This window comes from Coturnix japonica, chromosome 2 (assembly GCF_001577835.2).
Source record: "Coturnix japonica isolate 7356 chromosome 2, Coturnix japonica 2.1, whole genome shotgun sequence".
NCBI lineage: Eukaryota > Metazoa > Chordata > Aves > Galliformes > Phasianidae > Coturnix > Coturnix japonica.
In genome coordinates, this window is record NC_029517.1 from 52,171,429 (window position 1) to 52,195,573 (window position 24,145).

Sequence of the window (24,145 nt, forward strand, 5' to 3'; positions counted from 1 at the left end):
ACTGAGAGGACTCCACCATAGAATATTTTTACTACTCCATAGATTATGCTGCTGTAAGGAGGAAATCTTCTTCAGCTAACTGATAAAACTCCTCTGCACACCCTCACAGGAGCACAAAAAGGCAAAAGCAATGGAGAAAGCCTAAATAATCCCTGCTTTCTCCCAGGCCTGCCCAACGAGCCATCACCCTCCCCTTACCAGGGCCCAGATGAGCGCAGGGGCACAAAGGCAGGGGGAAGCCCAAATTAAGAACACCATGAGTTGCAACAGGAATATCACTCATCGTGGGATGCAGAGGAAGCATGAGATTCACTATAGAGCATTTGGAAGAACAGCCAAAATCAGACAAATAGGACAGCATCCAAGTCTCCTGTTTCCTGGAAGTGTGCTTAGACTACCTAATTTTCCACTCGGTAGACAAATAATCCTCATAAGAGTTCTACTTGATCAGGATTTTTATTAGAATAAGCAAACAACCTGATTTAGACAGCATGTCTACGAGGCTTACAAGAATAAGGTAGCAGTTCTAGGAAACTTAAGCATTTGTTAAATCAGTGTGGATCTGACCTATGTTATACTTAACTCACTTTGGTAAAAACCAGCAAGCTTCTGAAGCCAGAAATTGTTTTCATAGCAAAAGCTGTTTCTGTATCTTTTCAGGGTGATAAATGCAGTTTCCTTTTAAATCAGTGACAGTGTCACTCAGAGGGGGCTGGAGATTTTTTTGTTGTTGCGTTGGTTTCCTGTTGTTTTCAATATTGCTGTTTTGGGTTGTTTTGTTTTTATAAAGTATTACAGAACAAACATTATAAAATACCACACAACAGTGCTGCTTTGCTACTATTAGCCTTGCATTCTGTGGACTTTGCTTGACAAATCAGACTGACAACTGAAATTAAAGCATTGGAGCAGCATGATCTGGTTTCTTACCACCAGACCTGACAATCCTTGTCACTAAATAACATTCGTATTCACACATCATGACCACTATCTGTTCTGTTCTTGCTCAGAATCTTTACAGAACTGATGCAGGGTGAGGTTCGTATTTCTAAATTAACTTGGTGTTGATTATACAAAATCACAAAACTTACACACAAATTAAGCACAGAAGTAGTCGGAGTATAAACTTGGCTCCCACACATGCTGAAGAAAAGGAAGAAACAATGAAACACATAGGGATACAAATGACAAGAACCCCTATGGAGAATTTGAAGAATGGCATATTTGGGCATACAAAATACTTTGATTTCTGCATGTACTCTGAGCTACATACATATGTACTATGTAGCTCAGGGCTACAAAGGGCTAGGAAAAAAGACAGCATCAGCACTGAGGTTGCTAGAGTGGATGGTGACAGAGAAGACCCCTTGGATTTTGGGCTATACACCACACCACTCATTTCTCTCCCAGAACTTCCACTGTTCATTCTGTGTTCCCTCCTCACACTTTCTTTTTCAAAGCTAGAATTGATCAGAAAGCAATGGGAACGTGCAGAAATAAAGCATCTGCTCTCACACAGATACAAAGTGCTTACCAGAAGAGGCACAGAGGTACAAACACTTGGACAGAGCAGAGATTCGAGGCTTAACAACCCAAAGCAAGGAACAACAGAAAGAAGGTAGAAACCCCAGCAATTTGATAAACTCATTTTCAGTGGCCCATAACATCATAACTAAATCCTTATCTTTAGTTCAGTGACCCTCAGATGTTCACTACAGATGTTCACTACATTCAAATACACTGAAATTTTCCAATGGAAAGACAAGACCACAGGCAGCAAACCTGTGGAACAGTCCATTAAATTACTTCTGTATTCTTCTGAAGCAGCCCACAGACCTCAGGTAGAAAGCCAATAATTTTCTATTCCTGACATTGCAAAGACCTCTGATCACCTCAGAACTTTATTCCACAAGCTTTACAAGGGTCTTGCAAAACCTACTCTATTTCCACAGAGCACAGCACACACAGTAAACTGAGAACCATCCCTTCACATTTACTGGAAAAGCAATTTCTACTTAATTTTTCTTTTTTAACCAATCATAGCAGCTTCCCTCAGTTGTATTTCAGTGATTTTTCAGGGACTACTCAGCAATTCACAGCAAAAACATCAGTTCCACATTCCAACCGAAGTCTGTAATAGAAAACCCAGCGTTATACTAAGAAAAAGAAATCAGCAAAAATCCCACCTGAACAAATAACCCAAACAAGAAGAACTACTGAATGGATAAAAGGCCTGTGTTCATTTCCCAAGTGATGAAATACAATAAAAATGCTAAATTAAGTACTTAAAGCTACTAAACAGTCAGGATTGTTGTAGACCAAAGCTGTTTTTCAGTCTAAATACCATATGGGTGGATGTGTTTTTCTTTCATTTACTGGAAATGAAAATCATGCTACATCAGCATACAGACGGCTAAATAAAACAAGGGGTTAGTTACATACATGTGAAAAAAAAATCTGCAGAGAAAAAGGAATTCCTGCAAAATACTTGGTCTTCCTATAAGGTTTGCTGATAAAAAAAAAAGCTACCAGGGTACAGGAAAAGAATTTACGAGAGCACGTAGTTAAAACTGTAAGAAGACTGTGTGAAAAATAAAAGCAAAATGCTGAAATAGGAAGAAGAAATCAAAAAATAAAATGAAAGAACTGACAACTAACAAAGTCTTCTTAAGTAAAGGATATGAGGATGAATCTGGATTAACCTATGAAAAATAAAATACCAAGATGAATTCTTACAGCTTTCACACAAGGGAGTGATTTTTAACAATTAAATATAGAAGCCACATTTTTAATCAAGAATTCCAGAACTCTTCTGGCAGAAATGAGCTATTTCTAAAGAAACAGGTTGTAGCTACAATATAAATCTAGACATGTGAACTCAGGAAAAGAAAAATCGTCTAAATCAGAATTTATTGCCATTAAATCTAGTGTTAGAGTGCCCTCTTGAATCATGTGTTTGAAAGAATCATGTTCCCTTGAATAATGCCTCAGTATTTGCAAACCATCATACAAATAAACTACAGAAGTCTGAGGTAATCTATGAGGAATTCCTGTTCATTCAAGCATAATGGCATCAGACTCATTTCTTGACTCTCCTTTCCCCACAGCTCATTCTTAATATGAACACGCAAATCCAATGAGTAATATGTACAGATATGATGCAAGTCTGTCAGACTGCTTTTGGAAAGGCTCAAAGTACCGTACTCCAGCTACAGCTACCCTTCCTCTCTTCCCCCCCACAGGACAAAACATAGAAGACAAACAAGATGTCACTTCTGCCTACTTCCTCTTTGGATCTCAGAACAGTATTGTGATGGTGGTAACATTTTTTAGATGTTCACATGAGAAATGCCTTAAAAACAAAATTACTGCAGAAGGTAGGAGATCTCTGGTGCCTCATGAGACACATACGTTATTAAAGGTAAAAGACATTCTCTAAGCCTGGACCCTGGAAGTGTTTTTCCCACAAATAACACTCATTCACCTACCCTTGTGAAATGCAGAGCTGTATTCTGAATTTGATTCTGCATCTCCTTACCTGGCTGCAATTCATGAGTCACAAATAAACAGCAATGCAGAGACGGAGGATGAGCTTCCTCGGAGCAGTATTAGATTAAGTGACAGCATATTATCACATTCCAGAGGGTAAGTCAAGAACTTGAAAACACCTAGTAACACAGAAATGCCTAAAGCTCATAAAACAAACACACAGCTGGACAAGCTTGGTTGACACTGCAGTAGCCATACTGACTGTGTGGCATACACCAAGCAACTTGCATTATCACATGGCTCTCTTGTAATCAAACCACTGCCCAAAGAACTATGATTTATTTTCACACTGATCAAGTTCTACTGAATTTCAGTCAAGCATTACTCATCTGGCAATGAAGCAATATTTCTTTTCTGCTAAGATACATCGGGACAAGTAGCTCCCAAAACTCAGGTGATCCTTCTAGAAAAGAATCAAAGATAAACTACTGGGTTTTTTTTCTGTGCATCTGAATTACCTTAATTTTGAACAGCAGCATACATAGCTTGGGGGTTTCCTTCTTGCGGCTTCAGACTGGTGCTATAATTTGATTAAGTCAGTTCTCTAAGGCTTTTAGTTTTCAAAAGTAACAAATTGGTACTTTGAAGCAGCACATCAACGAAATCATAATTACCTGAGCAATTGGAAGTGTAGTAACGTAATAATCCATACAGGGAAAACTGAAGCCACGGTTATGCTCGTTTGATATCTTACCAGATTAAATACTAACAAGTGATTGGGAAAACTGAAAATGACATGAAAAGAAAATGCTTTCTCAGTTCCCTGTATAAATCAGAGCAATTTGCTTTCTGATTTGCACTTCAGCCATGAAAACAAGAAATGCACTGCATTCCTTTATGTAATAAGGAATAAAAACCCTGTAGACCACTGCATGTGTCAGTGTAGACCCTTAACAAAAGGTAAGAGTAAGAAATAGGCTTCTGCATTGCTTTAAAAGCAAACATAAATTCCTTCTTGCCTTGAGAACAGCACTTAATGTTCTTAAAGCTCCAGCCATCACGTCATTAATTCTACCTCAATCTCTTCAACAGGTATTTCTGGAGCAGTAGTTGATAACTAAGAAGACCACACCACAGTCTTTTAAGGCAGAACTGAGAAAATCAGATTTATGTTTTTAAGGCAAGTAAATGATAATACAACAAATACATCACCAAACACAAGGGAAAACATATCTGCTTCATTTCAGGCAATCTAACGTGAGCGATTGTCAGTGAAAGCAAGTAGCAGAAAGATGGGTCAAAGCAAAGCATGACAGATGAGTTGCAACTTACTTTATCAAAATCTTTTGCTTCTTCCCCTTTACAAATATTCAGGGAAGGACTCCTGGCTCAGTTAGCTAACACCCTTCCTGCATGGTCTTTTATAGTAAAAATAGTTTCAGACACCCTTAGATATTCTAGTTTTACAGCTATTAAATGGATATTAAAGTAAACATAGATATTTTAGACAAGCTGCTGTAGTCCAGTCCCATCACTGTAATACTTGTATCTCTTAAATAATGTTAAACTATGCTAAATTCTTTCCAACAAGATCAACTATGTGACATTACAGTGAAATGCTGTAAAAGATGGTTCATCAGTAATAAGTGTTCTTCAAGGGATAGTCCTGATGTTCACAGCTGCATTTGACCACATGCAAGACAGCCACCATCCTTTCCAGTGCAGGCTCCAGCGTATGCATTTGCTCCTTTCTTCTTTTTGTGTACATGAGATTCTACTGTACCATTTCTTTTCAAGTTGGATACAGTCGGACCATCTGCCTCTGGAATCAGAGATTGTCTTCCTGACACATCCAACTAAGTAAGTCTCACACATATCTTATCCAAGGTTTGGGCCATTAAAGGGGTGGCCAAGTAGATAACACATGAAATCTTTCCCAAATCAGAGACCTTAGGACCAAAAAAAAAATCAGGGTCATCTGCAAAGACCTATGCCAACAAGAGCTCATTCCTGCAGTTCTGTCTCCATAGAAATAAAGATGCACAATTATAATGAAGGGATGCAATTTTGTTAATGAATATAGTCATTACATTTGTTGTATCATATCCCATTTAAAAACACACATTTATGGATGAAGTACAAAATACCAGTATCTTCACACTTTGTTTGTATCAGTTAGATGTACTACGTATGTTGATTATGCTTGTTTAGCTTACCTAATGAAGACATTTGGGAACCACAGCCCATTTGAGAAGCCAATGGCACACGACTCCCCAAAACAGTAGCAAATGCTACATAGGATCAAAAAGAACACAGATTTTAGGTTAGCCAATTCAAGTACTTGAACTTAGACATCTCTCTTAACACTAATGTAGCTTGTTTTACTCCATTTTCCATATCACAGTTACTGATTTCTGTAACGATTTCTCATTCTTTTATCAATCACGTTACATCTTTTAACTACACCTTTCTGTGTTTTCAAATAATCAGTGTGCTCCCCATCATTTCAGAGAATATATCTCTCTGTACCCTGAGGTATATGTTGCATTACGTTTACGATCTAACAAATGAAGTCAAAACTGAAAATTTCAGTATATAAACACACTGGATGTTCAAGATTCTCTTTCTGGTGTAATTTCCAAGTTTCTTGCTTCATGTCCTCCAGAATGTTTCAAATCATAGGCCCACACAGTATCTATTCCCTCTCCAGTTGTATGATCTGGGATCCAGCACGGGAATGGAAAACGACAAGCAATAATTCTGGCATTACATTCAAGTTCTTCTTTGAGCTTCTTCTGCAATTCTGGCATCTGAGGAGCAGCAACAAAAAACTTTTAAGAAACAGTACAAGCCAGAAGCATTCTCTAATTCAAGTGTCTGAGACAAGCCCAATGATTGAGGGGATACGGGGAAAAAAAACAAAAACAACAAACCCACACGTTAGGAAAAAAAACAGAACCACAAACAAGAAGTTAAGAAAATACTTAGCAGATTCTAACTCATGGTTTTCTTCAGTGGGGTTTTTCTCTGCAGAAAAAAGTTTAGCACCCTGACTTTATACTACTTACTAACTTTATACTACTATACTAACACCCAAGCTGCATAAACTGTCTGTTGTGTGATACTCAAAAGCCAACACTTCTCATGATTTCCTGTCTAACCTTAAATCAGAAACTCAAAATACCATGTTTGGTCAGCTATCCAAAGCAAGCATCCTGCTGGCACTATGCAGTAAATTACTGCTGTGTTAAAGCGCAATGAAATTGAGCTTTGTTTCCCCCTGTCTATTAACATGTTGACATGACTACCTTCAGCAGTACTGTGTGGAACAGCATATACTTTGGCTGAAGACCTGCTAAGTACAGCTTTCCTCCATTGGTTCAGTAAAACCTTTTGTTTAGTAAATATGCAGCTAAAATTCAACAGAAGTTGTGAACATGAACACCTGGTAAAAATTCTGTCATCCCATCCCAAACAAATAAGTCTCTTTGCAAGCACTCACAGAAAAACAACTTCCCCTAAATGCTTGCAAGAACAGAGAGGTCTCACAGTCTTCCCTAAAGATCAATACATCCCAGCTCTGTTAGCTAATCTTGGATGTGAAATAAAAGCACAGTGTGACAGCATCAAATCAGACCGCTATTACTATAAAAACTAAAAACATCTACTGCCTTCAGTTTAAAAAAAAAAACTAAAAATATGCATTAGTTTCTACAAAATCAATTTAGGCATACACAAGGCTTAGCATTCACAACTTGAAAAGTAAATTTAGAAGACAGAACAAGCAAATTGATTCTCAGGAAATGCAGCGGTTTGTATGTTTGGGTCTGTTACATTTCTGGCGGGATTTTTGTTGGAAGAATTCAGCCTGGTATTTACTGAAGTTACTACTGAGCTACTCCTTAGTTCATACCTGTTGCTAACTTATCTCCATTTTATACTATTACTTTTAAAAATTCAGCCAGTATTTCCAGGGTACCTGTTTATTTCTAGTTTATGGAAATAGCTTTCTTCACCTGCACTTCTGCCCTTGGTGCAAATGCAGAATGTCTGACTTCAGATTCCCATCTTCACACTGCCCCCTCCTGGAACTCAAGCTAGAACATGCAACATTCAAACCTGGAAACATGCAGCACAAACACGGTACTAGTTCTGACTACAGTGTCACCAGAGGGAAAGCAAGTTGTAAAGAAATAAAACACAGCACATTTTCACTTCAGTTTTCAACATGAGTTTAGGTGTGAATGTTCAGTAGGCATTTAATTCCAATACTGTCATAGAGTGGCCTCTGTGACGTTGTGTGCAGTCTCACACAATGGCATTCTGGGGTGCATTAAAAGGAGCATTGCCAGCAGGTCGAGGGAGGTGATCCTCCCCCTCTACTCTGCCCTGGTGAGGCCTCATCTGGAATACTGTGTCCAGTTCTGGGCTCCTCAGTACAGAAAAGACAGGGATCTCTTGGAAAGAGTCCAGCAGAGGGACACAAAGATGGTGAAGGGCCTGGAGCATCTCCCCTATGAGGAAAGGCTGAGTGAACTGGGTCTGTTTAGCCTTGAGAAAAGAAGACTGAGAGGGAACCTGATTCAGGTCTATAAACACCTGAGGTGTGGGGGGGCAAAGTGGCAAGTCCAGACTCTTTTCAGCAGTGCGTGGAGACAAGGCAAGGGGCAACAGCCAGAAACTGGAGCATAGGAAGCTCTGCACAAGTGTGCACAAGAACTTCTTTACAGTGAGGGTGACGGAGCACTGGAACAGGCAACCCAGGCAGGTTGTGGAGTCTCCTTCTCTAGAGATAATCAAGACCCACCTGGATGCCTACCTGTGTGACCTGCTGTAGGGAACCTGCTTTGGCAAGGGGGTTGGACTCAATGATCTCTAGAGGTCCCTTCCAACCCCTACAGTTCTGTGGTTCTCTCCTGTCTCAATTTCTTTACTGAGAAACAAAAAGCAAACAGCAGGGAAACATCCCTATACTTCTCAGCACACACACCTTCCTATTGCTAGCTCACAAATACTATCAGTGTATGTTGCACAGTGTGGCATCACGTAGAGCTTGGCAGCCTTTTAATTCCACATCTGCCCCAGCAGAAAAATGAGCAATAGAGAAGCATCTGTAGGATATTTTCATTTCATTTCTGTGTAGGCATTCTACCTACATAGAATGCAATAATAAATATATATATATATATGTATCAAAATAGCAAATCTTAACATTATTTTTTCCCCTTTTCTACTAAAAAGATAAAAAGAACTAAATAAAGCTGAAAGCCAAGGTAAAAGAAAACCCTGACTGATCTAATATACCAAATAAACAGCATCTATGCAACAATATCTCAGCAATCTTGAATAACCCATTTTTACCAGAGATGGGATCAACACAGGCTACAAAGCTCTCCTAGAAAGAATATGTGCCTTTATACATGCTACACATGAAGTATCTGCCTCCCTTCCTAAACCCTCACAGACTAACACGGGCAGGGGATTATTTCAGTACATTATCTGCTAGCCTGATTTAAGGCAATAGCATTTTTGGATAACACAATGGAAGTTCAACACTGCACAGTAACAAGTCCACAGGAAGAAGCTGTAAACAGTCCCCTGCTCTATCTCCCTGCAAACATCCCACTTCTTTCCAGCATGAAACACTGAAATTTTGAGGAACTGATCTATCTCCTTCTCAAAGCAACTTCAGCACAGCAGTTTTCATTTTACTTCTGACCTTCACTAATGTTTAGTGGCCCTGCTAGGCAGGGGGGTTGGAACTACATGATCCTTGAGGTCCCTTCCAACCCAGGTCATTCTGTGACTCTGTGATTCTGTAATGGATAGTAAAGACAGCAAAAACAGCTCCAGTCTGTATAGTGCTACAGGATTTATCAGGTTTTATCATAGACATAACCAAAATACCTAGATTACCGCTACCTTTGACATTTTGTAGGTTAATTTGCTTTGCAGATGAATTGGTTTTAAAGTATTTAAAACAACGCAAAATTGGTAAGCTTACCATTTGAGGTACCCCAAAAACAACAACATTCGTATAACGTGAAAAGGAAACCTAGAAAATATATAACAAATGTTAAAAATCAATATGAAATACAAACATAAACCCCAGAATTTATACTTCCAAAAGTTCTCATTTATTCTTTTTTTACTGCAAACCCTCTAACTACAGGCCTTTTAACTGGAACTTAGTCCAAAAAATATCAAGAACTGAGATTCTGTATCAACTTCACATGAGATGAATTTCCACAAACAGACAGCTTTATAATGCTGCATACTAGAAAACTACAGCCTGGTCAAGAATATTAATTCTGTGATTCTGTTTTGGATGTTGTATTGATGAATATGATTTAGCTGGGAAGTATTGGTAATGGTTGGACTAGATGATCTTCTGGGTCTTTTCCAACCTTTATAATTCTGTGATTCTGTGATTCTATGGTATCAGTTCCAGGAGGACAAGAAAATCCTTGTGGGATTTCACTCATTGGTAAGTTTTGCCAGATCTCCCGTATGTACTGAGGTAACTTATCCCATTTTGTTAAACGTGAGCTAGAAATTGAAGTTTCCCATTCCAGTGCCTGGGTTCTTCTCACCAGCACCCAGTTTTCCAACACTCCTCTCCTGAAGAGAGATAAAAATCATACATTCACACTTGTTCACCAAATTCCTTGCATTCGCTTTATCAATTATGAAATACCACTTCAAGATTGATAGGGATAGCTGGAGAGAGACACACAAATACAACAACAAAGCCTAACTGAAGAAGCAATTTTGACTTGAATGACTGAACACCGCAAAAAAATCTCAAGTGCCGCTTAGCTTAGGGCAACAAAGCTGGTGAGGGGTCTGGAGCACAGGCCATGTGAGGAGAGGCTGAAGGAGCTGGGAATGCTCAACCTGGAGAAGAGGAGGCTCAGGGGAGACCTTATAGCTCTTTATAACTTCCTGAAGGGAGGTTGTAGTGAGCTGGGGGTTGGCCTCTTCTCTCATGTCATTAGTGATAGGACAAGAGGGAATGGTTTCAAGCTACAGCAGGGGAGATTCAGGCTGGACCTTAGGAAATATTACTTCTCAGAAAGGGTGGTGAGGCACTGGAATGGACTGCCCAGGGAGGTGGTGGAGTCACCTGGGGGTGTTCAAGGAAAGACTGGATGTTGTGTTGAGGGACATGATTTAGTAGAAGCTATTAGTAATGGCCTGGTTGATCTTTTAGGTCTTTTCCAGCCTTGGTGATTCTATGAAATCACATAACATGTTGAACAGAAGAACACACATCTAAGGAAAAAGCAAAATAGACTTGTGTGTTACTAAGTCAATAGAAAAGGGTCTCATGGAAGCTTGATATTACAGCAGACTCCATCACTCAATACACAGAATAAAACACAGTAAGCTCAAGGAGCCTGCGCAAGTGCAGCAAGACACTGAAGCACAAAAGCAGCAAAGCACTGTGTTATGTGGTGGCTTTTGCCTCTACAGTCTAAGCACTCTTCCCAAAGACCAGTAGAGCAACCCATGATCAGACAGCATCTCAGTTTGTTCAAGAACGTAACCTCCAAATCAAGTAAATCTCTCAGATGTCCCACATTCATCCTTAGGTTCTTCACCACTTACCTTCCATAAATCTGAAATATAAAACTTGGCATTGTGGTGTACCCCGTCCCTCCAAGCACGGTATCTGGAGTACCAGACCAACCAGGGATTTAACTCATAACCAACAGCTTCAAATCCCCTTTTTGCGGCTGCTATCACCTACAAGGAAGAAAAGGAACCTTTACTTACAATCAGAGAAAGATCTAGAAAGTACATTCACCTCGATAAATAAGAGAAAGGAGACTTAGTTATAATGCAAATCAAAGGAATGCACTTCAGTAAGTAATGAGATTTTATTTCCTAAGAGATTAGTAGTATAGCAAACAAAAATTCAAACCATATTTTACTATTGTGACAAATCCCATTGAAACTGATATTGATACAAACAAACTAAATCACTTAAACAGGCACAGGATGAAGCTGTGAGCTCGTACTATGTCTACAATTTACACCAAAGTTAAACTTAACATATTTATGATACCACCTTTGATTTAAAGAGCACTAAAACTGACCATGAAGACAGTGTAACACACATTTTGATGTGGCATTTGATATACCTAAGACCATAGGAACAGCAGCTCAACTTTCTTCAACATACTAAGCACTAAGCCAACACCCAGCATCTAGTTTTAGGCACCTGGCCTTCCAAGTAGTTTCCAGTGATGTGTGTACACACACATTTTAATATATATATATACATACACACACAAATCAGATGCCTCAGATGCTCAGGTACTTTATACATACACAGATACATGCTCAAATTATGTGTGTCAGATGAGGGTTAAGAGCCAGAACACTGACTAGAAAGGACATCAGGAATTGCAGTCCTCCATACCAATGTTCTTTTCTCCGTTTGTCACACAGGCCCAAATCTTTCACGGATTCTGACTTCCAAATCAAACTTTTCAGTACGGACAAATAGTTGAACCGTTCACATGAAACACTGACAAAGGCAGCATTCAAGAACTATCTGTTCTCTTTTTTCACCACTTTGAAAAGGGGCAGCCAGCACTACACAAAGATGTGAAGCCTATAGCTTTAATGACACCATGACATTTATTTTTTCCAACCCGCCATTCATTTCTCATTCTCTTTTGTTGTGCTATCACTTTTATACAGTAAGGACATAGCTGCAGTTCCAAAAGGGGAGGGCTGTTTAAGCTCGCAGCCTCTTGTACTACAGCTATAAACCGACACAGAATACAACTCCTAGGGAAACACATTGCCAATACTTTAATTATATCTTTTTATGTGAATAGCGTAATTCTTTCCAAGGAACAAGATAAGGTTATAATTCTAAACGCCGCTTTGTCAAGCTGAGGGTAAGAAGGGAACAGAACTATTGATTGCTTGCCCAACCCGAACGTAAACCATTCTTGGGTTTGCAGCTCTGCATGGGACTCAAAAACAGCGGATGCCAGGGAGAAAATACTCATAAAATAGGAGAAAACAGGTAGCAGCTGGAGTATTTACCACATATTTGAGAAGGAATAGAGAAGGAAGATGTCTGTGACTTACAATACGGCCATCCCCGCTACCGATGTCAACTACCGTGCCTCTTCTGCCTTGTAACATCTTCAGGACATTCTCGATCTGAGCTGAAGTTGCAGGAACAAATGGCAGACACACTCTCCTCAGAGCTGGAGCCACAAAGGGGGTGACAACCGCATACAGTGCCACCAAGGTCCCACCAACACCACCCACCATCCACAGCCCCCAGCGCCTTCTTCTGGAACCATCCTCAGAGCCTGCTGGCAAGGGGCTTTGTACCATTGGGGCACTGGGCATCACACCTGAAGGCAGACATAACAACATAGCAAGATTTACTGACTGCTTCCTGAAGAACAGAAAAAGCAACATATCATTGAACCAAAAAGATATGAGACATTAGATGCGAGACACTAGGGGCACAATACATCTTTTAACTTTTCACAGAATCACAGAATGACCCGGGTTGGAAGGGACCTCAAGGATCATGTAGTTCCAACCCCCCTGCCTGGCAGGGCCACCAAACATACACATTTACTAGATCAGGTTGCCCAGGGCCCCGTCCAACCTGGTCTTGAACACCTCCAAGGACGGGGCATCCACAACCTCCCTGGGCAGCCTGTTCCAGGGCCTAACCACCCTCCTAGTGAAGAACTTCCCCCTAACATCCAACCTAAATCTTCCCTCTTTTAACTTCAAACCATTTCAAACCATGTCCCCCATTGTCAGCCCTTATGAAGAGTTTACTCCCCTCACTCTTCTTTTAGTTGATTCCTAGGCAACAAATTGGTTTTTTTTCAATCAACTGAGGTGCTAGTTTATCTTTCTGTGAAGAGAGGGAAGCGGGTGGTGCTTAAGCATAAGGAGACTGCAGAGCCTCCTTCTCTGGAGGTAGTCAATACCAGCCTGAGATGCTCTACCAGGCGATCCACGGAAGAGGGTCTGCTTTAGCAGGGGTCTGGACTACACAGCCGACTAAAGCCTGAAAAGCCAGAATCACAGAACTGTAGGGGTTGGAAGGGACCTCTAGAGATCATCAAGTCCAACCCCCCTGCCAAAGCAGGTTCCCTACACCACGTCACATAGGTAGGCGTCCAGGCGGGTCTTAAATATCTCCAGAGAAGGAACCCCCAAGAAGCCCCTAGGACCCCCCTACGCTACACTGATCAGGGCACCCCCCCCCCCCCCTGCAGCAGTACTTATGCAAGAGGACGATACCATCCCAACATGGCGGGGGGGAGAGAGCGCAGGGCCACCCTTCTGACTACGCTCCAGAAAGCGGCGAGAAGAGAGAAAGCACCTTTGTGAATCCGCGCTGTGTCTGCTCTCACTCCTTCGCTTCAGTCCACTGCGGTGCAGGCCGCTTAGCTCCCGTACTGTGTTAAAGGATATCCCCTTTCCGCCTCCCCCCCCCCCGCGCTGGTGGACAGGGCTCCGCTCCCACAGCCTCAGACGCTTCCAGAACGCTGTGACCCACACGCCATATTACTCCTCCTAGTTCTCTGCGCATGCGCTGGGAGCGCGCTGACATCACGGCGCGGCGGGCGCGGCGGGATCCGTTTAGTGCTCGGGGTGGGTGCTGCTGCAGCCATGTCGGCCATGGGGACGCTGGCGTTTGATGAGTATGGGCGGCCCTTCCTCATCCTCAAGGACCAGGAGCGCAAGACGCGCCTTATGGGACTCGAGGCTCTCAAGGTGAGCGAGTGAGCGAGCGGGAGGACGGGCACAGGATCTGCCTGTAGAGGGGGGGCCTTGCTGGGCCATGCTGCCATGCCGCCGTTAGGGGGGGGGGGCCGCTAGGCCGTGTATGGCCGATTGCTTGCTTGGTCTACAGCCACACGCTGCTCTCCCTAGTGAGCTTACAGCCTGTAAGTTACATTAGTGCTATAGTTCAGGAGTGCGATTTACCTTTTATCTCCGTTGTTTTGCAGTCTCACATCCTGGCAGCAAAGGCTGTGGCGAGTACTCTGAGAACATCCCTTGGGCCCAACGGTAACAATGAAATTACTGTACTCTTTTTTTTCCTGCACCTTGTTTTCTGTGGGTTTTTAGCTTTTTCACTCACTTTCTTGATTTTTTATTTTATTTTATTTTTTTTTTTGTCAGGCTTGGATAAGATGATGGTGGACAAAGATGGTGAGGTGACAGTGACAAATGATGGAGCCACCATCCTGAACATGATGGATGTGGATCACCAGATAGCCAAACTTATGGTGGAACTGGCCAAATCTCAGGATGATGAGATTGGGGATGGAACCACTGGAGTCGTGGGTAAGAGCAGATTGTGCTTAATCAAAGAACCGCAGAATGGCTTGGGTTGGAAGGGACCTTAAGGGTCATGAAGCTCCAGCCCCCATGCAGCGGGCAGGTCTGCCAGCTTACAAATCTCATTCAAGACCAGGCTGCCCAGGGCCCCATCCAACCTGGCCTTGAAAACCTCCAGGGATGGGGCATCCACAGTGACTCTGGGCAGCCTGTGCCAGCACCTCACTACTCTCATAGTAGAGAACTTCCCCCCTGATAGCCAACCTAAATCTTCCCTTAATGTGGGCTTTCCAGTTATAAAAGCATACTTTCAAATGTATTTTAAGAGGAAAAGTAGTTTTCCCATAGTGTATTTACTGCTTTGGTATTTTTCGTTTCTTATTTGTAGCATTTTAATTAGAAATATGTTTTTGTAATTTTTTACTGTGGTTGTGTTTGAAGTTAGCATTGAAAGCATTTGACTAAACTTATTTTTGTTACTTTTTACCATAGTGATCGCTATTGGCTTCTGTGTTTCTCTGGTCTAAATAATGCAGTTTTCTTAGTGAATATGGGGTTGATGGTACCATTCTTATTGCCTGATAAATCTCAAACAGTTAAAATACAATAGAAAAATCTGAAGGCATACTTATTAAACTCTTGATGGTGTATGAGATATCATGCCCCCATCTCTGCAAGAGTAAATGTGTGTTTGTTTGTGAATTCTTTACAGTTCTGGCTGGAGCATTATTGGAACAGGCTGAACAATTGCTAGATCGTGGTATTCACCCTATCAGAATAGCTGATGGTTATGAGCAGGCAGCCCGCATTGCTGTTGAGCATCTAGACAAAATCAGCGACAGCTTTCCAGTTGATCCACAGAACATTGAACCTCTGATCCAAACAGCAAAGACCACGCTTGGCTCTAAAGTGTAAGTTTATAAAAGCTTAATGAAAGTGTGTATATTTTCCATGAGTACTCTTTGGTTGAAAAAAAGAAGTGTTTTGATGGATGATTACATTGTTTTTTGTTATTGGAGAAGCTGCTGAAGGCTTTATTATATTTGACTGGCTTATTTCTCAAAAAATTCATATTTCAGGATAAGAAATTGTGAAGCCCTTATTCTCAAAGGGGCAGTTTTGTGAAATCAAACAGCTACAAAATCATTTTCATTCTACCCATTCTGTTTTGTATTACTGTATCTTGGCACTTAGAAACTTTGAGTTCTAACATTCAGTTATTTTTAGAAAGGGTTTTTTTGTGGGTTTTTTTTTTTTCTGAACAGACTCATAGGACAGTTCTGGATTCACAATTGCAGTTTTCATTACTGGTTCTATAGATTTATATATATACAGATGTTAAGGATGGAGATGCTTTTGTTTTATACAATATTCTTTCTACGCAGTCTCATTTCTCAGTTGTCTGTGACTCTTTAGGGACTAAATTTTTAAGATACCATTGTGGGATCTGTATGTAAAAGTATAGGAAAGACTTGAGAAGACAGCAAAATACAGAGGGAGCTGTCTGCCATTTTTAATTACTCCTGGACAGTAGATTTTATGAAGTGCAGTATCAGTTCTCCCCGCTTGTTTCATATTGATGCCTTGAGACTATGTTCACAAAGGATACATAGACAAACTGATATTTTTTTTCTGTCATAGTTAGCATGTTCATATTCCTGTGCATCAATGAGCTGGATGCCTTTTCTTCATGCAGCAAACAAAACACATTTGCTATAGTAATACATATCCTTTCTCTGTTCAAAATTGATAGAACCTGTTTCTTCTGAATGTGCAAATATAATACAACTGTATTTTCTTTAAATTTAGAGTCAACCGTTGTCACAGACAAATGGCAGAAATTGCTGTGAATGCTGTACTGACAGTAGCTGATATGGAGCGTAAAGATGTTGATTTTGAGCTGATCAAAGTACAAGGCAAAGTGGGAGGCAGACTGGAAGATACGCAGCTGGTAAAGGGAGTGATCGTGGATAAAGATTTCAGTCATCCCCAGATGCCTAAGGTGAGTGAATCCCCTCTCTGCATCTCATCTGTAACAGTTTAAATAACATTTAACAAGTAGTATATAGGTTACACTGTGAAAAGGAAGGTTAGAGGAGAGTATCATACACATTCAGAAGTGTCAGTGAAAGCGAGTGGGTTGTATTTGTAATGTCCACTGTGGATAGGAAGCTTTCTTCTTTTTAAACATCTAATATTTAAAATAAATGACTGAAGGCTGATGGGTGCTTAAACATTTGTGTCCTGAAGCTATGGAATTTCTCTTATGTGAAACTTCAGATGAAACTGAGTATAACCGGCTTCACTTTAGAATCACTTAAATGATCATCAAGGATCCTACAGCCCCTACTTATTTAAAGATAACATTTGTGCATTGTGCAAATACAAATAGGAGGTGTGACTGTCATCAAACTGCAACTTTTTATTATTGTACAGGAACTTAAAGATGCCAAAATTGCAATCCTGACTTGCCCGTTCGAACCACCGAAGCCTAAAACCAAGCATAAGCTTGATGTCACATCTGTAGACGATTACAAGGCACTGCAGAAATATGAAAAAGAGAAGTTTGAAGAGATGGTGAAGCAGGTAGAGTCTTCAGAATTATGTTTCTATTTGTATTTTTTACATAGCCTTTACACTAAACAGAATCACAGAATTATCAAGGTTGGAAAAGACCTAGAAGATCATCTAGTCCAACCATTACCAATACTTCCCAGCTAAATCATATTCCTCAACACAACATCCAAATGTTTCTTGAACACTCCCATGGTCGGTGACTCCACCACCTCCCTGGGCAGTGCATTGAAATTTGCTTTCATTTCTTTCTATGCCTTCATGTACAGATATACTTGTCTTCTGCAGACTTCTGCTTTGAAAAGAGTAGAACTAAAACAACAAAGGAATGTGTTTGTGAAATTCCTCGTTTCTGTGTTAGTGCTGATGGTTATCACTGCGTGCTGCTTTCAGATTAAAGACACTGGTGCAAACCTTGCTATTTGCCAGTGGGGCTTTGATGATGAAGCAAATCACTTGCTGCTTCAGAATGAGCTGCCTGCTGTTCGTTGGGTTGGTGGACCCGAAATAGAAGTAAGTACAATCTTCCCAAACTGGGATTTTTACCAGATCTCAAATCTTTGTTGAGTGATCTGCTGCACAAATTAAAAGTTTGTGCTTTCTGAGTAGAATTACATTATTATTATGTAGTATTGGCACGTACTGAAGCAAAATCACTGGGGATCTGTCTGTGGAAAGAAGCTGGAGTTAATGGGATTGTGGTGTGTATTGCAGTCCATGCGTATTGCTCCTTACAGGTTGTATGCGGGTAGGAGCGATTTTACTTTGTGTCTTGTTTTAGAATCAAGGCATTGCCTGATGGGAAGGTAACTTTGTTGGAGATATTTGACTATAGCTTTACTTTATTAAAATAATTATAGAAAAGTCTTCTCAAAATAATGGAGTTTCTTAATTCTAGTTAATCGCCATTGCAACCGGAGGACGCATCGTTCCTCGTTTCTGTGAACTCACACCTGAGAAACTGGGTTTTGCTGGTGTTGTCAGAGAGATCTCCTTTGGCACAACAAAGGACAGAATGCTTGTCATTGAACAGTGCCAGAATTCCAGAGCTGTGACCATTTTCATCAGAGGAGGAAATAAAATGGTAAGACCTTTGTTTTCTGTCCTGGTTTTGGCTGGGATGGTGAATTTTCCTCCTAGTAGCTGGTATGGTGATAGTTTTTGGATGTTGGGAAATAATTTGTATAACACACCAATGTTCTCCTTGTTGCTGGGTGGTTCTGAACAGAACCAAGGACTTCCCTGCTTTTCACACTGCCCTGCCAGCGAGGGGCTGAAGCAGCACAAGGAGTTGGGAAGTGACAGAACCAGGACAGCTGACCCAAACTGTCTAAAGGGATGTCGTATACTGAATGGCATCGTGTGGAACTGAAAGCTGGGGAGGATCAGGGACTGGCTGGGCTTTGGTCAGTGTGTAGGGAGCAGTTACTTTGTGAACTAGTTCTGTTTACTCTTTTTGTTATTGCTTTTTATTGTTTCCCCTTCTTTCTTTCCTTACTAAACGTAGCCGTTTGCACACTGAAGAACTTGATAGTTGGGTGCCCTGCTGGATAAAGTCACAGCTCGTAGTTAGTAATGTTTTATACGTACATTGTTGAATATGTAGTCTCTTTCATTTTAGAAGCCTATTAACTCTTCCATTAATTTTATCTAAGCTTTATCTGCAGTGTGGAGTAATTTAGGGGTTTTGTAGGCAACGGTGTTTGTGTTCAAGTCACTTGTTGAGTCACATCCATGTTTTTGGGTGAAAATTTTGTTTTCTTATTGGACCGTATAGTTAATAGACAGAGAAATAATTTTTGGTCTCTCATTTCCTTTATGGGAGAGTCACTTTCATGGGTGAATATGTATTTTTGCAAGACTATATTTTAATATATACTTATGTCACTTGTTCTGGTTCAAAACGTTTTAAAATGGTCTGAGTTGTGCCTATTTTTTATGCTTCTCTGCTTAATTTGGTTCATGGCTGAATTGTTAGTGTGAAATGATTTATATTGTATATTATTATAGGTTATGTCCTGTTTTGAGTCAAAAAGTTGGGAAGAAATAAACTGCTGGAAGAGGTTTTTAAAGAAAACAATGCTTCTTTAAAGGCTAATATTAACTTGTTAAATCCTTTAACATCTATTGCACTCTGGATAGTTGACACTAAATGCAAGGAGAAAAAAATGTTGGTGTTTAAATTTGTGGCTTTTGTCTTGGAAACGTGTATAAGACTGAAAAAAGTGGTGTAAGTTTTCATAGTTTGAATTTATAGGTACAACAAATAGCACTGAAATGTGTATATTTTGCATTCCTTCTCTGCCACTAGGTATTGTAGCATTTCACTTTTTGAAATAGTATAATGTAGCATTAGTAGAGCTATAAAGAGATCCTGTCATAGAATCACAGAATGGCCTGGGTTGAAAAGGACCACAAAGATCATCCAGTTTCAACCCCCTGCTATGTGCAGGGTCACCAACCACCAGACCAGGCTGCCCAGAGCCACATCCAGCCTGGCCTTGAATGCCTCCAGGGATGGGGCATCCACAACCTCCTTGAGCAACCTGTTCCAGTGTGTCAGCACCCTCTGTGTGGAAAAACTTCCTCCTAATATCTAAACTAAACCTCCCCTGTCTCAGTTTAAGACCATTCCCCTTTGTCCTATCACTGTCCATCCCTGTTAACAGCCATTCCTCCTCCTGTTTATATGTACACTTCAAGTAATGGAAGGTCAATCATTTACTTGCATTCTTTTATTTTCTCGCATTAGGAAATGCATCTCCATATTCTCCAGTTGTGTGCAGTATGAAGTATGTGCTATTGTATCGTTTCAGATTATTGAAGAAGCAAAGCGGTCTCTTCACGATGCTCTGTGTGTGATCCGGAATCTGGTTCGCGATAACCGCATTGTGTACGGTGGTGGTGCAGCTGAAATTTCATGTGCCTTGGCAGTCAGTGAAGCAGCAGATAAGGTAGGGAAGGAGCCTTTGTAGAGGTATTGCAGGTCCTTTTTGGATAAGAGCAATATAAAATGGTTTTTATTTGCAGGCAGTTAGGCAGAATACTCTGTCAGTTACTAGGGTGAATATTGCCAAGAAAACTGCATGAGTATTTTAGTGCAAAAGTGCACTTTTGCTCACTGCAGAAATAAAAGCTGTATCACTTTTTACTTCCTAGTGCCCATCTTTGGAACAGTATGCTATGAGGGCGTTTGCAGATGCCCTGGAGGTAATCCCTATGGCCCTTTCGGAGAACAGTGGAATGAATCCAATTCAGACAATGACTGAAGTACGGGCTAGGCAAGTGAAGGAAAACAATCCTGCTCTTGGCATCGACTGTTTGCAGAAAGGAACAAATGGTAAGAAGTATACCGTGAAGAATAGGGAACATAACAGGGTTTCCTTCCTTAGAAATCTGAAAGCTTTCATTTTATCAGCAGTCTTATTTTTCTTTTTATTTTTCAATATGTCTGTCAGAATTACAAAGTCTTTTACCTTACCTTGTAAATTGGAGTGGGGGTAGAGAGATAAATGATGTACAACAGGAAGAAGATCTGTAACTGCTGGATTCAAATTCTTATTCTGCCATTTATTTGAAATGAATGAAAAAAAGAAATCTTGAAACATCAGGTGTTGTGCTTACATAAATACATAACAGTTCATTGATATTTCTGTATCATGGATCTTCAACTTTGAGCTGAATGCTCTACTCTTAGGATGCTTCTGATATCTGTACACAGAAATGCAGGAAGGTGAAGTAACAACTGAGGAAGACTTAGTTGTGAGAAGAGAGTTTGGTGTTAAGGTTCTGAGATCTTTGTTAAGAGCCCAGGCTAAAAGCTATAGTTTATACTAATTAATGATGATTGTGAATAGAAATAATTCTATTACGTTCAAAATTAACGTAGAAAATAACTGTCTCAGGTAAATAGTACATTTGGGTTTGAGGAAGGTCTCTAATGCTTTCGTATCTTCTTTTTTAACAGATATGAAACAGCAACATGTTATAGAAACCTTGATTGGTAAGAAACAACAGATTTCTCTGGCAACTCAGGTCGTTAGAATGATTCTGAAGATCGATGATATCCGTAGGCCTGGAGAATCTGAAGACTAAAGGTTGAAAAACATGGAAAGTTAACGGGGCCACAACAGTAGCGAAGACGGTAGTATTCTGATGCTTCATCTTCAGCTATTTATTTTGGACACTGTTTCAGATACTGTAATGGCTAATGGTTGGAAATAAAATGCAATTTAGCACCGATGGTTTCAAGCCTCGTTTCAGAATTGTCATTGTGTCTTGTCATGGACAGTTGTAAATAGTCTTAGGAAAAACATTCTGAATGTGTAGCGGGGGGAGAGTAATGGATAATGCTAATGGTTTCATAGTAATGGGGATAGGAGAATGGTTGGACTAGATGGTCTTGTAGGTCCTTTCCAACCTTGTGATTCTGTGCATTAATAGTATCTCACACATCCATTGTTCCTGCAGCTAATTTCTTTTAACTGCTTGTGAGCAAAGCCCACAGTTTTCCATTTTAAGTGTGTCACTCTTTAGTGCATGAAACTGAAAATAGTTGTAGCCCCCAAGAATTCTTACATGCTGAACACGTTGATTGTGTAGTTTACATTTGGAGATTTAAGGTACCATACAACATGTTTCAAGTTGCTTGAAAGTTGCACAAATCTTTGACTTGTGATGCTGAATAGAAGCTGCTTAAACAGAATCACAGAATTGTAGGGGTTGGAAGGGACCTCTAGAAATCATCGAGTCCAACCCCGCTGCCAAAGCAGGCTCCCTACACCATGTCACACAGGTAGGCGTCCAGGTGGGTCTTGAATATCTCCAGAGAAGGAGACTCCACCACCTCCCTGGGCAGCCTGTTCCAGTGAACAGGCTTGAGGCATTCAGCAAACAGCCGCGAAGCATTCCCAGATCTTGACAGCCTTGGGTTTATTCAGTGTTAGAGCCATTTGAACTGTGGCATGAATGAACACCGCATTATGAAATATGAGCTAAATGAACAGCTCTATACTATATATGAAATAACATGCCACAGGGCATTACAGTGCCATGCTGGAAGGGTTTAGGAAGACGATAATCTCACTTGATCCTTGCAGAATCTTTGAACAGCTTATCTGGGTAGTTTCTTTGGCATATTAACACAATAAAAGCTTCACCTATTAGCTGTTTCAGTTACATGTTTGTTTTTCAGCATGGTTTAGAAGACATGGTTAGTTTTAAACGTAGGATGTCCAGGAGGAAGAGCAAAGTTGGACACCCAGCTCAATTTGTAATTGAACATTCTGGCTCCTTGATAGATGTGAAGAACAGAGGGCTCTGTGCAGCAGCACTGCCACTGGAATGGAGAAGGCTGTGACGGTGCTCTGCTCTATGTATGTTGCATTGGTTCACAGTAACTTGCAGCTTGCAGGCAGTAACGTAGACCAGGTTATTCCCAATTCCAGGAAGACTTGCAGCCCAGCAGGCTGGGAGGCTCTGGGGGTGTGAAAGTTGAAACTTGATCAGATTTGGAGGTTTGCTTTTGGGGTGGGGGAGTTCTACTGCAGTCCAGAAGCCTCTGGAACAGGGAAAAGGTGATCCCTTTGCTCATTCATCTGCCTTAAGGAAATGAAAGTCTATGTATGTATGTAAATATTATCTAATCTCAAATGAGACTTTCATGTGGAATATTAGAAGACTGGTAGTGGAACACTGGCAAAACTCTGAAAATGAGGGTTTTTCCTGAGGCTTTTACTAATGGTTTTCAAAATAAGATGTAGCATTATCACCTGAGTTATTTAATGCGTACGTTTAGTTGATGTTTAGGTTTTGCATAGGTAATTGGAGGACAGCGATGTGCAACTGAAGAGCATTAAACCATATTATTGAAGCCAGTGCAGTTCAAGGTTGTATGCTTTCAAGACTGGAATAATTGTGCCTTCTGTTTTGTTTAACCGCAAAACCACTGTTACGATTTGGGGCTGAATCTGAACTGTGAGAGGTGAACACTGATACTGAAATGGAGTGTTTCACTGGCCTTCAAATTCTTCAATCAACCTGGCAAAATGCAGGGCTTGCCACTGGAGGGCAATGTAAGAATATTAGTGCCAGAAGGGGACTGCAGCTGGACTGAACGGTAAGCTGAAGCCAGGCAGCTTTCTTCAGCACCATCAGCATTGCGCACATTTATCACCATCGCAATCTGAATCTTTTCAGAAGCTTGGTACCTTGAACTGATTGCATAAATATTCCCTCTTAAATCCAGTGTTTGATGTCATCTTAGAACCCGCACCCTGACGATTCACTGTGCAGCTAAACTCATGGAAAAGCCATTTGGCATCAGAACTCAGACCCAATTCTAAGCCTCTCTTGCTGTGTTCCTGGGCCTAGTTCCTTTCCTCCTTCCCTCTCCTGTCTCTGCACTGACACGATGCTCATCTTTGCGGGTGCTTGGGGGAGGTTCCTAGAGAACAGCGTGCAGATTCCTCCCCATCCCTTTGGTCACACCCAGCTTATGGCAGCCAGCAGCTGCTGGGTGCAGTTTGTGCAGGGCTGGGATCCTGGCTTTGGGTGCGCAGTGGTTTCTCAGCGGTGTTGGGTCTGGGTGGGTTTTTCCAGGAGGAAGATACTTGCCACTTGTTGCATCGGCAGCAGCAAGTCCCTTCCACAGTTCAGATGGACAGAGAACAACCTACCCTGAGCCATTTTACCGTAGAGAACGAGCTGGGAGAACTTCCATCTTCCATCGTAACCA

General features: G+C 40.9%; 2 protein-coding genes across 5 annotated transcripts; one reads left to right on the top strand and one right to left on the bottom strand.

Annotated features, from left to right (window-relative positions):
• Positions 1–437: 437 nt before the first annotated feature.
• Positions 438–14,053, bottom strand: ATPSCKMT (ATP synthase c subunit lysine N-methyltransferase). Of its 4 annotated transcripts, XR_001553218.1 has the most exons (6): positions 13,139–13,182; positions 12,601–12,875; positions 11,101–11,238; positions 9,494–9,544; positions 5,706–6,299; positions 438–5,438 (listed from the first exon to the last, which is right to left on the bottom strand). XR_001553218.1 is itself a non-coding variant. In XM_015854405.2 (5 exons), the coding sequence occupies exons 2-5, from the start codon at positions 12,868–12,870 to the stop codon at positions 6,102–6,104; spliced, it is 657 nt and encodes a 218-aa protein (XP_015709891.1). In that variant the 5' UTR covers positions 12,871–12,875; positions 13,871–14,053; the 3' UTR covers positions 438–6,101. The 4 variants fall into 4 exon arrangements, 3 of the variants coding, with proteins under 3 accessions (XP_015709891.1, XP_015709893.1, XP_015709890.1); XM_015854405.2 differs by lacking the exon at positions 13,139–13,182 and adding an exon at positions 13,871–14,053 and having other exon boundaries at positions 438–6,299; XM_015854407.1 differs by lacking the exon at positions 13,139–13,182 and adding an exon at positions 13,473–13,735 and having other exon boundaries at positions 438–6,299.
• A 39-nt stretch (positions 14,054–14,092) lies between these two features.
• On the top strand, positions 14,093–21,660 carry CCT5 (chaperonin containing TCP1 subunit 5). Its single transcript, XM_015854403.1, has 11 exons — positions 14,093–14,265; positions 14,502–14,562; positions 14,677–14,841; positions 15,548–15,746; positions 16,645–16,837; positions 17,272–17,421; positions 17,803–17,922; positions 18,308–18,493; positions 20,226–20,363; positions 20,569–20,749; positions 21,377–21,660. The coding sequence occupies exons 1-11, from the start codon at positions 14,161–14,163 to the stop codon at positions 21,502–21,504; spliced, it is 1,626 nt and encodes a 541-aa protein (XP_015709889.1). The 5' UTR covers positions 14,093–14,160; the 3' UTR covers positions 21,505–21,660.
• The last annotated feature ends 2,485 nt before the right edge of the window (positions 21,661–24,145 follow it).